Source organism: Photinus pyralis, unplaced genomic scaffold (assembly GCF_008802855.1).
Source record: "Photinus pyralis isolate 1611_PpyrPB1 unplaced genomic scaffold, Ppyr1.3 Ppyr1.4_LG1, whole genome shotgun sequence".
NCBI classification, from domain to species: Eukaryota; Metazoa; Arthropoda; class Insecta; order Coleoptera; family Lampyridae; genus Photinus; species Photinus pyralis.
Window position 1 is genome coordinate 67,812,695 of NW_022170249.1, and position 13,723 is coordinate 67,826,417.

The window sequence follows — 13,723 nt, forward strand, 5'->3', positions numbered from 1 at the left end:
TAATGAAATTGTGAGATTAGATAATACCAAAAGTGGCGTGCCTCGCTGAACTTGTTCACGTTACCCAATTTCCAGATTATGCTAATACCAAATAAGGACTTTTATAGTCTTATTGGACGGAAAAAAGGACGAATGCAACCGGTCCTTGCTCAGGAAGTGAAAATAATGGATTTATAAATAGGGGCAACCGCATAACGGCGTTTGTTGATAGAAAGATAGCGTTTTGAGTGCACGCGGTAGGGATTTACATTTATCTGTTAAACACTTTTACCACTATCGCGTAATTATTATTCTTTGGAGCTTTCACTTTATTGTTGACAGACGATTATGCCGGTGCAGAGGTAATATATCAAGAAGCGGCATGCTTTGTACATTTATCTTGTGTGGGTAAGTCTCTCACTTGATCATCAAAAATCATTTTTAACGCTTTGTGAATCGTAAGTAGTTGTACTTATGCATCAATTTAGTGCTTCTTGTTGAGTTAACATTCAAATAAGAGGTATGTTGACGTAATAACAGGCTAAAAGGAAAAACAAAAGATCTACATTCCTTATTTACGTTTTTGGAATCTCAATTATCTGCTTGAAATTGTTATAATAACCATTTAGTAAGGCAGTAGGGCGAGTTCCCTCAAGCTCAAACCCATTTGTTAACAAGAAGAATAATTGTTCGCAAGAACAATGTGTATGTATACGCAAATTTGCCATGTGAGTAGGTTTATATGTTCGCATTGTTTTGGGGAAGATTTTATTTGGCAAATGTTTATTTAAACACCTAGCATAACCCCGGGTCTGGATTCTGGATTACGAGAGGAGGGTGTGGACAGGGTCCGCGCGTACCTAGGCCTCAAATTTGGGCCTTTTGTACTACCTCCCTGACTAGAGTCGTTCGACTTCTCAACGTCACTGAAGCCATCCTACACTACACCTGATATAAACCTACCCAATAATCACAAGGACGTTTATTAAACGTTATAGTTTTACACGTTAAAAATGTATAATTTGTGCTAGTATAACATACCAAGCCCATGTCGCGCTATTAAACATATATTTAAACGTATATTATACGTTAAAAGTATATTATTTTTTTATGTAATTGGCACCGAATTCGCTACGTACATTTTAAGTTTAATGTGTAGTATTTGAAATTTATTATAAACGCGTAAAATTGGAATGCAATATAGTTATATTATACTAGTATATTTAAATCTGTGATTATACGTATAAAATTTTTAAAAATATACATATTCTGTTATGAGCCCGTATATAGGTACAAGGTTTCAATACATGTTTTTTGAAATGCAAAATCAATACTATACCATACGTTTAAAATCGCCGTATTAAACATATTTTTATATACAGGGTGTTACACGACCGTTCGAAAAAAAAATCGGGTTGTAGAGGGCATCAAAACAAGCACTTTTTCCAAATAAACCGAGGGTCCAACGTGTTTCGTTTGGGAGCCACCCCCCAAAGAGTGTTGAAATCTGCATTTCTTCTATAATTTTTTTCTCAGCAACCATAAGAGTTACAAAGTCGGGTGGGATGTCTTTGAATAGGTTTTTGGGTATGCTCTTTCCGATTTTGCAATTTTTTTTTCAAAATTCCTACCCCTAAAGGGCGCACCCCTAAACTAGGGTGCAAAAAAAAATTCTGATTTCGACGAAATTTGGTATCTGGGGTTTTTTTAACATGAAAATCATGAATCTGAAATTAGTTTTTGAAAATTCGAAAAAAGAAGTTCCACTGCAATTCTTGGCGGGACAACGAAAATAGAGATAATTCCACGAAATTTGTTGTGTACATACTAAACGAGTTAAGGAACAAAACTGTCGAACAGTTTTTTAAAATAACTTTTCAAACAAAAGTTATACTCATTTGAATGAATGTTGGTCCTTCGGGTCGCGAAGTGTCCCAAGCCTACTAGTAAGCCATAATTTCGCATGTGTTGGTTGACAATGTCGCAAAAACAAAAGATTAACGGTTTGAGGCGATATTTTGTTATTTGGAATTAATTCGGTCATTAAATGATTAAAAAATTCGATGTATCGATTAAAACACCTACCAAGGTATTTTAAAGCGCTGATCGATTTATTTATTATCTAAATAAGGTAGGGGAAAAAGTCAAATCACTTTCCGTATGATACTTTTTCACTATGATCAAAAATTTTCATAATCTTAGGTTGAAAAATAACTTCCAAAAGAACACGCTCCTTTTAAGGACAAATAATAAAATAATAAAACTTTTCCCCTACCTTATTTAGATAATAAACAATCGATCAGCGCTTTAAGATACCTTGGTAGGTGTTTTAATCGATACATCGAATTTTTTAATCATTTAATGGCCGAATTAATTCCAAATAACAAAATATCGACTCAAACCGTTAATCTTTTGTTTTTGCGACATTGTCAACCAACACATGCGAAATTATGGCTTACTAGTAGGCTTGGGACACTTTGCGACCCGAAGGACCAACATTCAAATGAGTATAACTTTTGTTTGAAAAGTTATTTTAAAAAACTGTTCGACAGTTTTGTTCCTTAACTCGTTTAGTATGTACACAACAAATTTCGTGGAATTATCTCTATTTTCGTTGTCCCGCCAAGAATTGCAGTGGAACTTTTTTTTTCGAATTTTCAAAAAATAATTTCAGATTCGTGATTTTCATGTTAAAAAACCCCCAGATACCAAATTTCGTCGAAATCAGAATTTTTTTTTGCACCCTAGTTTAGGGGTGCGCCGTTTAGGGGTAGGAATTTTGAAAAAAAATTTGCAAAATCGGAAAGAGCATACCCAAAAACCTATTCAAAGACATGCCACCCGACTTTGTAACTCTTATGGTTGCTGAGAAAAAAATTAAAGAAGAAATGCAGATTTCAACACTCTTTGGGGGGTGGCCCCCAAACGAAACACGTTGGACCCTCGGTTTATTTGGAAAAAGTGCTTGTTTTGATGCCCTCTACAACCCGATTTTTTTTTTCGAACGGTCGTGTAACACCCTGTATGTAGTATACGTATAAAATATTAAAAACTATACCACTGTATGCAGTGATTAATAGTTTAATAAAATACGTATTATTTGTTATATGTAGTCATTACGTGAAATTAAACCATTAATATTAAACAGATTGGTACATATTTTATGTGTATAGTATACCTTAAAAAAACTTTAATTTCAATTTTTAATTATTAAAAATACATAATTTGTATGTATATGTATATTGTTGAGAGACCTAACCTTCACTTCTGGGAATCCCACGATTTACCTCTAGCTAGCTCAGTTGTAATTAAATGAAAACAAAATTTTTATCCGCATCTCAAGGTCCAGCTGGATTCTGCCACCCTACAGCATTCCAACAATGACATAAATAGGTGGCTTAACCAAATCCTTAAATTCCAATATGAAACTTTACCCCCAGATTTAAACAACTTGAAACAAAGTAAGAGACGCCGACAATTACCTCTCCTTGACTCTAATAAACAAAACCTGGATTGCAATGACTGGTTTAATTTCAAACAAAAAATTGCGTAAATTTCTGTTTTACAAATTGTTACAATTTTAAACAAATAAATGACACACACACAAAAAAAACAAATTACTCAAACATTACAAAAAAAACAAGACAAAACAAACCACTAACTACTACTTACTTTTAAAATTAGTCCGAATAACGTATTCCGATAAAAAAAGGTATCCGTACACAATCACGTAAACCAACCACTCAAACACCGACGTCTTCTCTCTTCGGGTACCCACAAATTCAAAACTTCCGTGTTTCCGCAAAATAAAACAAAAAACAGAACGGCGACAAACTTCTTAAACTTTTCAAAAATTCTTCTTAAACGGCAAACACAAAATTCTAATTAAACCTGGATCCACTACGCAAGAAACTTCCACAAAATTCAAAAAATAACGTAACCGAAGAAGCGCCGGTTGGCTTTGTCACGACCAAAAAGCCCCGCTCTCTTCAAAAATTTTCTATTTAAGCCAAAAGCCCTTCTCCTTTCTTCAACATCCCGTCCGCCAATCACGCGAAGCGTCGATTTTTTCAACTTCTTGCTAAACGGCACGTACGCCCGGCAATTCTGCGAAGAACCTTATCTCTACTTCGCGCTATACCTCGTTAACGGCAAATAAAATTTAAAAAGAAATTTACATCGAAAAAAATTCTAGGAATAAAATAAAAACAGAACACTTCTAAGAAATTGAACCAAAACTATAACATGAAATTTACGCAATCCTGTGTCTCAAATTATTAATAACCCCCCCGGTTAATTAATTGAACTAAACAAAATTGTCACATCCAGACGCTCTATAATTTCTTTCAAGTTACAACTAAAACAAAATAACACAACAATATAATATGTAGTCAGAGCTGGGCAGAATACTTTCAAAAAGTATTTGAATACTAAATAGTAAATACTTTACACAAATCAAAGGTATTTGAATACTAAATACTTTTAAGTCCAGCACAAGCGAATACTAGATACAGATACATTGAAAAGGATTCAAATACTTTAAAAAATAAGTATTCAAATACTTTAGAATGCATTCGAATACTTTCAAAAGTATTCTAATACTAAAATATTTAAAGTATTTCATTAACTTACTTTGAAAAGTATTCGAATACAGTAAAAAGAATTCAAATACGTATCACTCAAATACATTAAAAATTTAAAATAGTATACTAGATAAAAGGCTTAATACTACTTAAAAAATTAAGTTATACTTTGTATGGGGTTACCTTTTTTTATATTTCTATTGTTGTATACAAATTTAAAGGGAGTAAAAGCGTATTATTAATATTATATTATTATATAGGAGGTACCTACCACGACCTTTCTTATACCAGTGATATCCTTAAGAATACGTGTACCAGTTTTCAAAGCGATCGTACGTCGTGCACATGATACGTACGCCTTTCTGAAATTAATTCTAGCGATTTTGGGACAGATCCATTTTTGACCATCCGTTTGTCCGTGTGCATGATAGTTTGTTTAGAAACGTACGATCGCTTTGAAAATTGGTACACATGGTCTTAAGGATATAAGAAAGGTCCCTATTGTTTTTAAGTTACGTAGACTATCGAGTCAAAAAGTTTCACTCCAGGATCGTTCGGTATTCAGTTGAATCGGATTTTTCTAAACTATTCTCAAATATTTGAATAACTTAAAAGTACTGCCTTTTTTTGAGGCCGGAAAACAAAATTGTCTGAGATCGACCGGGAAAACACATTTTCTTATAGAATCCATAATTTCAAACAGTTTAAAGATTGGGCTACTAGTTCAAAAGTTACAGCCCTTTGAATTTTCTTTCGAAATTGGTTTCTAGTCTATAACTTTTGATTGAGAAGTCTGATCGAAAAAGTACGAATTGTTTTGGATTCTACGCACCAAAATTAATAAGAAAAAGTGTTTTCCCGAGAAATTTTGGTGTATTCGATTTTTGATAAAAATGGAAGGTGAAGCCGGAAAAAAAATTGTCTGAGATCGACCGGGAAAAAACATTTTCTTATAGAATGTGGCTCGTAGAATCAATAATTTCAAACAGTTCCAAGATTGGGCTACTAGATCAAAAGTTACAGCCCTTTGAATTTTTTTTCGAAATTTGTTTTTTGTCCATAACTTTATTATGAGAGGTCTAATCGAAAAAGTACGAATTGTTTTGGATTCTACGCACCAAAATTAATTAGGAAAAGTTTTTCCCGAGAAATTTTGGTGTAGTCGATTTTTGGTAAAAAAAGGAAGGTTGTACACTGCCTTTTTTTGAGGCCCGAAAAAAAAATTGTCTCAGATCGACCCGGCAAAAAATTTCTCTTATAGAATGTGGCCTGTAGAATCCATAATTTCAAACAGTTCCAAGATTGGGCTACTAGTTCAAAAGTTACAGCCCTTTGAATTTTCTTTCGAAATTGGTTTCTAGTCTATAACTTTTGATTAAGAAGTCTGATCGAAAAAGTACGAATTGTTTTGGATTCTACGCACCAAAATTAATAAAAAAAAGTGTTTTCCCGAAAAATTTTGGTGTAGTCGATTTTTGGTAAAAATGGAAGGTTATACACCGCCTTTTTTTTGAGGCCGGAAAAAAAAATTGTCTGAGATCGACCGGGAAAAAACATTTTCTTATAGAATGTGGCCCGTAGAATCAATAATTTCAAACAATTTCAAGATTGGGCTACTAGATCAAAAGTTACAGCCCTTTGAATTTTTTTTTGAAATTTGTTTTTTGTCCATAACTTTATTATGAGAGGTCTACTCGAAAAAGTACGAATTGTTTTGGATTCTACGCACCAAAATTAATTAGGAAAAGTGTTTTGCCGAGAAATTTTGGTGTAGTCGATTTTTGGTAAAAAAGGAAAGTTATACACTGCCTTTTTTTGAGACCCGAAAAAATAATTGTCTCCGATCGACCCGGAAAATAAATTTTCTTATAGCATGTGGCCTGTAGAATCCATAATTTCAAACAGTCCCAAGATTGGGCTACTACATAGTTCAAAAGTTACAGCCCTTTGAATTTTCTTTCGAAATTGGTTTCTAGTCTATAACTTTTGATTGAGAAGTCTGATCGAAAAAGTACGAATTGTTTTGGATTCTATGCACCAAAATTAATAATAAAAAGTGTTTTCCCGAGAAATTTTGTGTAGTCCCATATCATGATGATATGGGAATGGTTTTGTGATCTTTGGATTTACTCGTTTGAATAATAGGTATACATAGATAAGTAAACGCATAATTATTATGTAATTATTATCTTAACGCATTGATCACATAAACTTTTACACATACCTGCTAGGCAATTATGCTAGACGTCTCCAATCAACATTTTTAAAAAGTTTAAAAAGTTATGTGAAGAATTTGAAATTGTTAAAATTCCTATATTAAATAGTCAAAAATCGCCGCTTTTTCGTTGCCCTCTTATATATTTGGCCGTGGGGATTGCAAAATTAAAAAATTGCACCGTTTTGGCCGGTCGGATCATTTTTCGAATTGTGCATATCTTAACAAAAATAATAATAATAATAATTTCGCTAATATTCAAGGTACTCAAACGGTTGGCACCGCGATCGAAAGAAGAAGGATGGGCCAATCGTATACCACTTTGAGCGGCATACGAAATTCAAAAGCGTCAACGCACTACGCCACCAAAGTGAAAAGTTTCGAAATGGGCATAAGAAATTCTATAGACTTTTTGTTACCAAGATTACTTTAAAGACCACCTTTGTTACATATGCTTACCATCCCGACAGTACAGTCACAAATGCCTTAAATAGGAATCGATATGAAAAAGTCGATAAAAATTTTCATGAAAACTTTAGTAATTTTGTTTCGTTACTAAAATCGACGTTAAAGTACGGGATAAACTGAATGCAAAAGTTTGGCGGAGATGTGAGGTCCTTAAGTGACCTTCTTGGGCTCTCAATCAATGGCTCTTTAACTCAAGAACTAGAAGAGACAGCGATCTCAAACCTTCGCGAATTGATTTCTACGAGTTCAAGGATTAGTGCTAATGAACATGAGCTTAAAAGTCGTGTTTTTTTTCAATTTTCTTCGTAGATTTTAAAATTTGAATTTTGATTGGTTAACTCTGGTGGGTGTAGCGTCTAAGATTATAAATAATGGATAACGATAATCAGACTCCACAGAAAAATTATTACCAAAAAATTTAATGGTTATCATTTTAACAACTTTTTTTGTTACAGGGATACTCTTGCGTCGATTTACTGAACGTGGGCATGAGACAGTCTGGAGTATACTACCTTCAAATCAGGGGGACCACCTACTGGTTTTTGAAGGTCTTTTGCGAACAAGACGTTGCCGACGGCGGTTGGACGGTAATTGCTTGATACTTTTACAAGTGGAGTAACTTTGAGACTCTATTTTTTAGCTTATACAAAGAAGAGACGACTTCGGCGAGCCCAGGGAAAATTTCAATCGTGACTGGAACGACTATAAGAACGGTTTCGGCGATCCCGCCAAAGAGTTCTGGCTCGGAAACGAAAACATATACATGCTCACTAACAACGAGGAGTACATTCTACGGGTCGAATTGGAAGATTTTGAAGGCAACAAAAGGTAGGTGGATAATTCAGGTTTATCGTTCGCTATTTCAGTGTTTTTGTTATAGGTACGCCCAATATTCCCATTTCAAAATTCACTCTGAAGCGGAATACTACAAATTGGAATTGGATGGATATGAAGGAAATGCTGGCGATTCCCTTAACGATCCTTGGTACGGCAGCAATCACAGTCCGTTTTCGACGTACAATCGAGATAATGACAGGTCAAGTTTGAACTGTGCTTCAATGTTAAAGGGCGGTTGGTGGTGGAAGTCGTGTGGACGAGGGCTTAATGGGTTGTACTTGCACGACCCGCAAGACCTAACGGCCAGACAAGGTAAGTCATTAAGCCACATCTATTGACATTGAAACTAACTGTCGACAGGTATTGTCTGGTTCCGTTGGAGAGGATGGGATTACACGCTCAAGAAGTCGATAATGATGATAAAGCCTAAAGGACTCGTGACGACGCCGTAAACCAATTTCGAAAATGGCCAAGCCAATTTATAATCATGAGTGATTCATCGTGCACATTTGTATAAAATTCATTCTCCTTCACTATTCTGATCACCCCTCATACAAATTGCGTTACCTCAGCAAAATGTTTTTAACTTTTATAAAGTATTAAAATATAGTTTAAGAATTTTAGTGTAAGCCTCGATAGGGACGTGTAACAATAAGCCAATATGAAAATCGACACTAACCTAATGTCATTTTTTGAAACGCACAACTCATTCGTTTGAAATTTCTAGTTCTCGCTTTTGATTATAAATTAAGCTTTTTTTAAAAAGAAGTGACTGCAGTGTAAGTAAAGGTGTAAGACTGTGTTCCCTTATTTGTTTCCATCGATAAGGTGAACTCCAATAATATTTTGAGGCTATGGGACAGAATATGCAATCAAAATACTTGTTCTTTTTAAGAACTGACTACGCAACAACAAAAAATATTTTTTCGTATTAGGTATGTTTGTATATATCGTTGTTGTAATTGTAAATATTTAATTGTAACAGTTTACGAATAAATTAGTTAAGTAAACATCCTTTTTATGAAATAACTAATGGACTCCTACGAATTTTGGAACAAAACCTCGGTTTTGGCGGCTGCGCCGCCTCCCTTCGCTCCATTGTTAATTCAATAGTTCATCTTCCTTCCGGAGTGAACGAACACCAGCTTGAAAAATTGTTAAAGCACTTTTTTTATTCAAGCACCCCGAGATTTTGAGATATCCTCCCAGAGACTGATGGTTTCATGTTATCATTACAAGACCATCAGGCACACGCAATTAAATAATTCTGTAGAAATAGGCCGGTTGAACAGAATCAAATTCGATTCACCGACCTGTTTCTGATCAACGGGACTGTTTCCGTCGACAAACAGAACCGAATCGGATGAGAAGGGATAGGAACGGTTATTATCGCCTCGCAGAGGAGATAGTATGCGGTTTTGGTAGTATAATGCAACCACACTCCTTTTGGCTTTGTAAACAACGACAATGTCTTAGAATAGTATCGGTTCGATTTCTAGAACACACACGACAACGAGAGCAGGAACAATTACGGCTTATATGTATAAACCAACCTTTAATCGCTGTGAATATTTCTCACTACAGCTAATGAACTACTTCATTTAACTTTTGGGAATTGAATATATGAAATATGTTTTTAGAAATGGGAACTTTGCGCATAACGATAAATAGTTCAAATCTCCGACTATGACGTGCCATAACCTCAAATTCAACAATGTCGAGTGGCGATACGAAAAATATTGCTCTAATAACCGGAATTACTGGACAGGTATTAAATCGTCGCACATATCTGAATAATTCAACAGTACACTGTTAGGATGGATCATACTTGGCCGAATTTTTATTGGCTAAAGATTACGAGGTTCACGGAGTCATTCGAAGGGCCAGCACTTTCAATACAGGACGCATTGAGCATTTATACGCAGATCGATATAGGCACAAGGGCGGAAGGATGCATCTACATTACGGCGACATGACAGATTCGAGTAGCCTTGTAAAAATCATCTCTACAATTAGGCCGACTGAAATTTATAATTTGGCCGCGCAAAGTCACGTCAAGGTATCGTTCGAGCTAAGCGAATACACTGCCGAAGTGGACGCTCTCGGCACACTCAGATTGCTCGACGCAATACGTACCTGCGGGTTAGAGAAGCAGGTTAAGCTGTATCAAGCGTCCACTTCGGAGCTGTATGGGAAAGTTCAGGAAATACCCCAAAATGAAACCACCCCCTTTTATCCTCGGTCGCCTTATGGTAGGTCATTTCGAAAAGGTTGGCAGTGAAAACGTCGCAATTTTAGCCTGTGCCAAACTATACGCCTACTGGACGGTGATCAATTATCGGGAGGCCTACAATATGTTTGCATGTAATGGGATATTGTTTAATCACGAGAGTCCAAGACGTGGCGAAACGTTCGTGACTAGGAAGATCAGTAGGGAGGTGGCTAAGATTCATCTGGGCCTTTCTGATTGTTTTGAATTGGGTAATCTTGATTCAAAACGTGATTGGGGCCATGCTGAAGATTATGTGCAAGTAGGTAAATTTTGAATGACTGGTTTTTCTAATTTTTCCTGTCCTTCCCAGTACACCCTTGCACTTCCTTGTCCTCAACTCCAAGCTCATATCCGCTCCATACTCTTCTGCTCACTGGTGTGTTTCTTCCCCCATCCCTTCTTTTTCTCTTCTGTTCGGGAATCGACGCCCTGTTCTCTCATTTTCAAGCTCTTTTTTTTACATATGAGTATAATACCTCACTAATTTAATTTTTTTCATTGAGAATTTTGACATGGATTAATTTAGAAAAATAAAGTATTATGATTGTAGGCAATGTGGTTAATGTTGCAACAAGATAAACCAGATGACTTTGTGATAGCATCCGGTGAGTCGCATAGCGTACGCGAATTTGTGGAGGAAGCATTTGGGTGTGTTAATAAAACAATCGAATGGGTTGGTAGTGGGGTGAACGAGGTGGGGGTTGAATCGGATACCAAAGTTGTTAGAGTTAAGGTGAATCCTAAGTATTTTCGACCGACTGAAGTGGTACGTTTGCTGTTTGTTCCCGAAATCCTTTTCTACTCCCTTACATTTTAGGATCTTCTATTAGGCGACCCAACCAAAGCGAGGAACAAGTTGGGCTGGGTACCAAAGGTGACATTTAAGGATCTAGTGAAAAGCATGATGGAGTCCGACATACAACTTATGCAAAAGAATCCTTCCGCTTAGCTAGTTTAATTCTAATGACTGCTGCACACATGACGATTTTTATACTTAGTCTTAGGGGATTTTTAGGCTTGCAGCAATTGAGCATATTCCCCATTAACTAAGAGCTAAAACAGGAACACACAAGCCTTTTAAAGGGAATGGTGTGTCCATTTCTTTTGTAAGACATGTGACTACTTTCTCATTTTTCCTTAGCACAATTTTTTTTTCTGTGATTATCACGAAAATAGTGACATTCCTTAAGGTTATTGATAAGTGTATTTAAAAGTAGACAACACATTCTTCAAATAGTGGCAGGTAAGTAGGTCTGCCACTTCTTCCAGATGTTTTTAAATTAGTGCAATGGCAAACTGCACCTTTAGGTCAAAAAGGGATAGCAAGAAATTTTTTATAATGCACGTGTGTGGTAACTGATGGTATTGCACTGCTTGTGTTCAATGTATAACCATCTATGTATTCAATTAAATATTTTTAAAAATCTTTGTTTTTTATTTCATGTAACTGAACCATAGAGTGGCATAGAGGCGGCACAGTGGGATAGACCTTTTAAAGTGTAACAATTCGTATAAAATCAATCATGTTTTCCAGAGGCACCTTCGGCTTTCACGAAATGCTAACCTTCGCTCATTGGCCATTTGCTTAACAAGAAATTATCTTTTGAAAAGGAATTTGAGATGTCCGATTTCAAATTTTATGCTACAGACACCGTTGGCGTATATAGAGACACCGTTGGAGATCCATTTAAAATCCAATGCCACAGAATAAACAGTGTGCTACGGTATACAGAAATTTGACTCGAAGGTTTTCAAAGGCGAAAGAAAGCCCCCAAATCCAAAACATCCCCCGGAAATTACAAAAAAAATTATCAACAGGTGGTGATGGCGGTGGCTCATGTCCCCAGAATCTCAAACTACTTGACTGGTAGCATCCCACGTGGAAATATACAGGGTATTTAAAGGGATATAGACATCTGTGTATTCAATTAAATGTTTAAATGAATGTACGTTTATTTTTTATGTGATATGTAACTGCATCATAGCGGTAGCACAAATAATATGGGATAAATGTTGACATTTAAAGTGTAAGAATTCGGGTATGAATTAAACATAGCCTTGGTTCCACAAGCACGAGATGCTCCCCTTCGTCGGGAAAAGAATTTAATACAATGCAAAATGTTGTGTACAAGCACAAATAGAATATACGCACACAACAAGGCGATACCAGGAAAACCTTTTATGGACAAAAAACCCACTTAAATAAATATATAATAAATCAACTACGAGAACATCTCAAATCGTACAATAAAAATGAACAAGAACGAAACACAAGAAACACCATGAATACAAGAAAAAAACGCAATAAATCAACTCAAATATGTAGAAAAAGACACCCCAAAAGCATAGCTCTACTCCAACATCGACCTTAATACATTTACCACCAAAAGTAGACATGAGAATGCCAGTAGTAAGCATTCATGTATATAGAAGAAATGTTAATTAGAGGATCCGGTTCTCGTATTGCTTACGCACCGGCCACGAGAGTGAGAAAACAACATAATACAGCGAATAATCAAACTGTATAAGGTACTTCCACCAAGAAATATATACAACTCATACAGAGAAATATCAAATTAGCGGACCCCATTGAATTTAGCATAAAGGCAGGTTGACTAAAAATGGTATATCGAATGAAGCTGCTGAATGTAAGAAGAAAGGATCAACGTTACAATCTTAAGCATAATCTTATTATTACAGAAATTGTCTTCAAGTAGTTACTGTAGAGCGATGTGAACAATTAAAACTATGTCCATACTTATTGTAAAAAAGTAAATGTGAATCTCATTATTAATAATAAATAAAACTCAAAACAAACAGAATACCACATGAACAGAAATTGAACAAAAGTTTTTCTAAGGTAGTGCAGTTGTTAAATTTGTTCCTTTCTATGTGACAAGCTGAGGAGCACCTGTGATTTGAAGATAACGCCTAATGTATCCCAGAAGGTGCTGCTCAAAGTCAAATATATTATTTGTCTCATAATCACAATTAGCACATTTAAAATCATTTGAAACTTTATGTGTTAAAAGATGTTTTGTAAAGTTGCTTTTATTATTTGTCCCATAATCACAACGAGCACATTTAAAATAATTAGAAACTTTATGTTTTAAAAGGTGTTGGGTAAAGTAATACGTACTTATTATTTGTTCCATAATGACAATCAGCACATTTAAAATCCTTCAAAACTTTATGTGTTAGAAGATGTTGTTTGAGATTTCGTTTATAACTTGTCTCATAATCACAATCAGCACATTTAAAATCTTTTGACACCTTATGTTTTAAAAGATGTTGCTTAAAGGTAAATTTGTTGTTTGTCCCATAATCACAATCAGCACATTTAAAATCGTTAGAAACTTTATGATTTAA

General features: G+C 35.3%; 2 protein-coding genes across 3 annotated transcripts; both read left to right on the plus strand.

The window, feature by feature from the left end:
* Positions 1–362: 362 nt before the first annotated feature.
* On the plus strand, positions 363–9,032 carry LOC116158756 (techylectin-5B-like). Its single transcript, XM_031471587.1, has 5 exons — positions 363–387; positions 7,701–7,832; positions 7,886–8,073; positions 8,126–8,394; positions 8,443–9,032. Exons 2-5 carry the CDS (start codon positions 7,734–7,736, stop codon positions 8,532–8,534), a joined length of 648 nt encoding a protein of 215 aa, XP_031327447.1. The 5' UTR covers positions 363–387; positions 7,701–7,733; the 3' UTR covers positions 8,535–9,032.
* Positions 9,033–9,722: 690 nt separating this feature from the next.
* On the plus strand, positions 9,723–11,780 carry LOC116159344 (GDP-mannose 4,6 dehydratase-like). Of its 2 annotated transcripts, XM_031472299.1 has the most exons (5): positions 9,723–9,850; positions 9,899–10,334; positions 10,381–10,613; positions 10,905–11,120; positions 11,172–11,780. In XM_031472299.1, exons 1-5 carry the CDS (start codon positions 9,797–9,799, stop codon positions 11,301–11,303), a joined length of 1,071 nt encoding a protein of 356 aa, XP_031328159.1. In that variant the 5' UTR covers positions 9,723–9,796; the 3' UTR covers positions 11,304–11,780. The 2 variants fall into 2 exon arrangements, with proteins under 2 accessions (XP_031328159.1, XP_031328160.1); XM_031472300.1 differs by lacking the exons at positions 10,905–11,120; positions 11,172–11,780 and adding an exon at positions 10,665–10,853.
* Positions 11,781–13,723: the final 1,943 nt, after the last annotated feature.

Excerpts from the sequence above, each read along its gene's own strand:
- LOC116158756 (XM_031471587.1), top strand. The coding sequence starts at position 7,734 with ATGAGACAGTCTGGAGTATACTACCTTCAAATCAGGGGGACCACCTAC. Across the intron at positions 7,833-7,885 it reads TTGCCGACGGCGGTTGGACG|CTTATACAAAGAAGAGACGA; the intron begins GTAATTGCTTGA and ends TCTATTTTTTAG. Across the intron at positions 8,074-8,125 it reads GATTTTGAAGGCAACAAAAG|GTACGCCCAATATTCCCATT; the intron begins GTAGGTGGATAA and ends TTTTTGTTATAG.
- LOC116159344 (XM_031472299.1), top strand. The coding sequence starts at position 9,797 with ATGTCGAGTGGCGATACGAAAAATATTGCTCTAATAACCGGAATTACT. Across the intron at positions 10,614-10,904 it reads ATGCTGAAGATTATGTGCAA|GCAATGTGGTTAATGTTGCA; the intron begins GTAGGTAAATTT and ends TTATGATTGTAG. Across the intron at positions 11,121-11,171 it reads ATTTTCGACCGACTGAAGTG|GATCTTCTATTAGGCGACCC; the intron begins GTACGTTTGCTG and ends CTTACATTTTAG.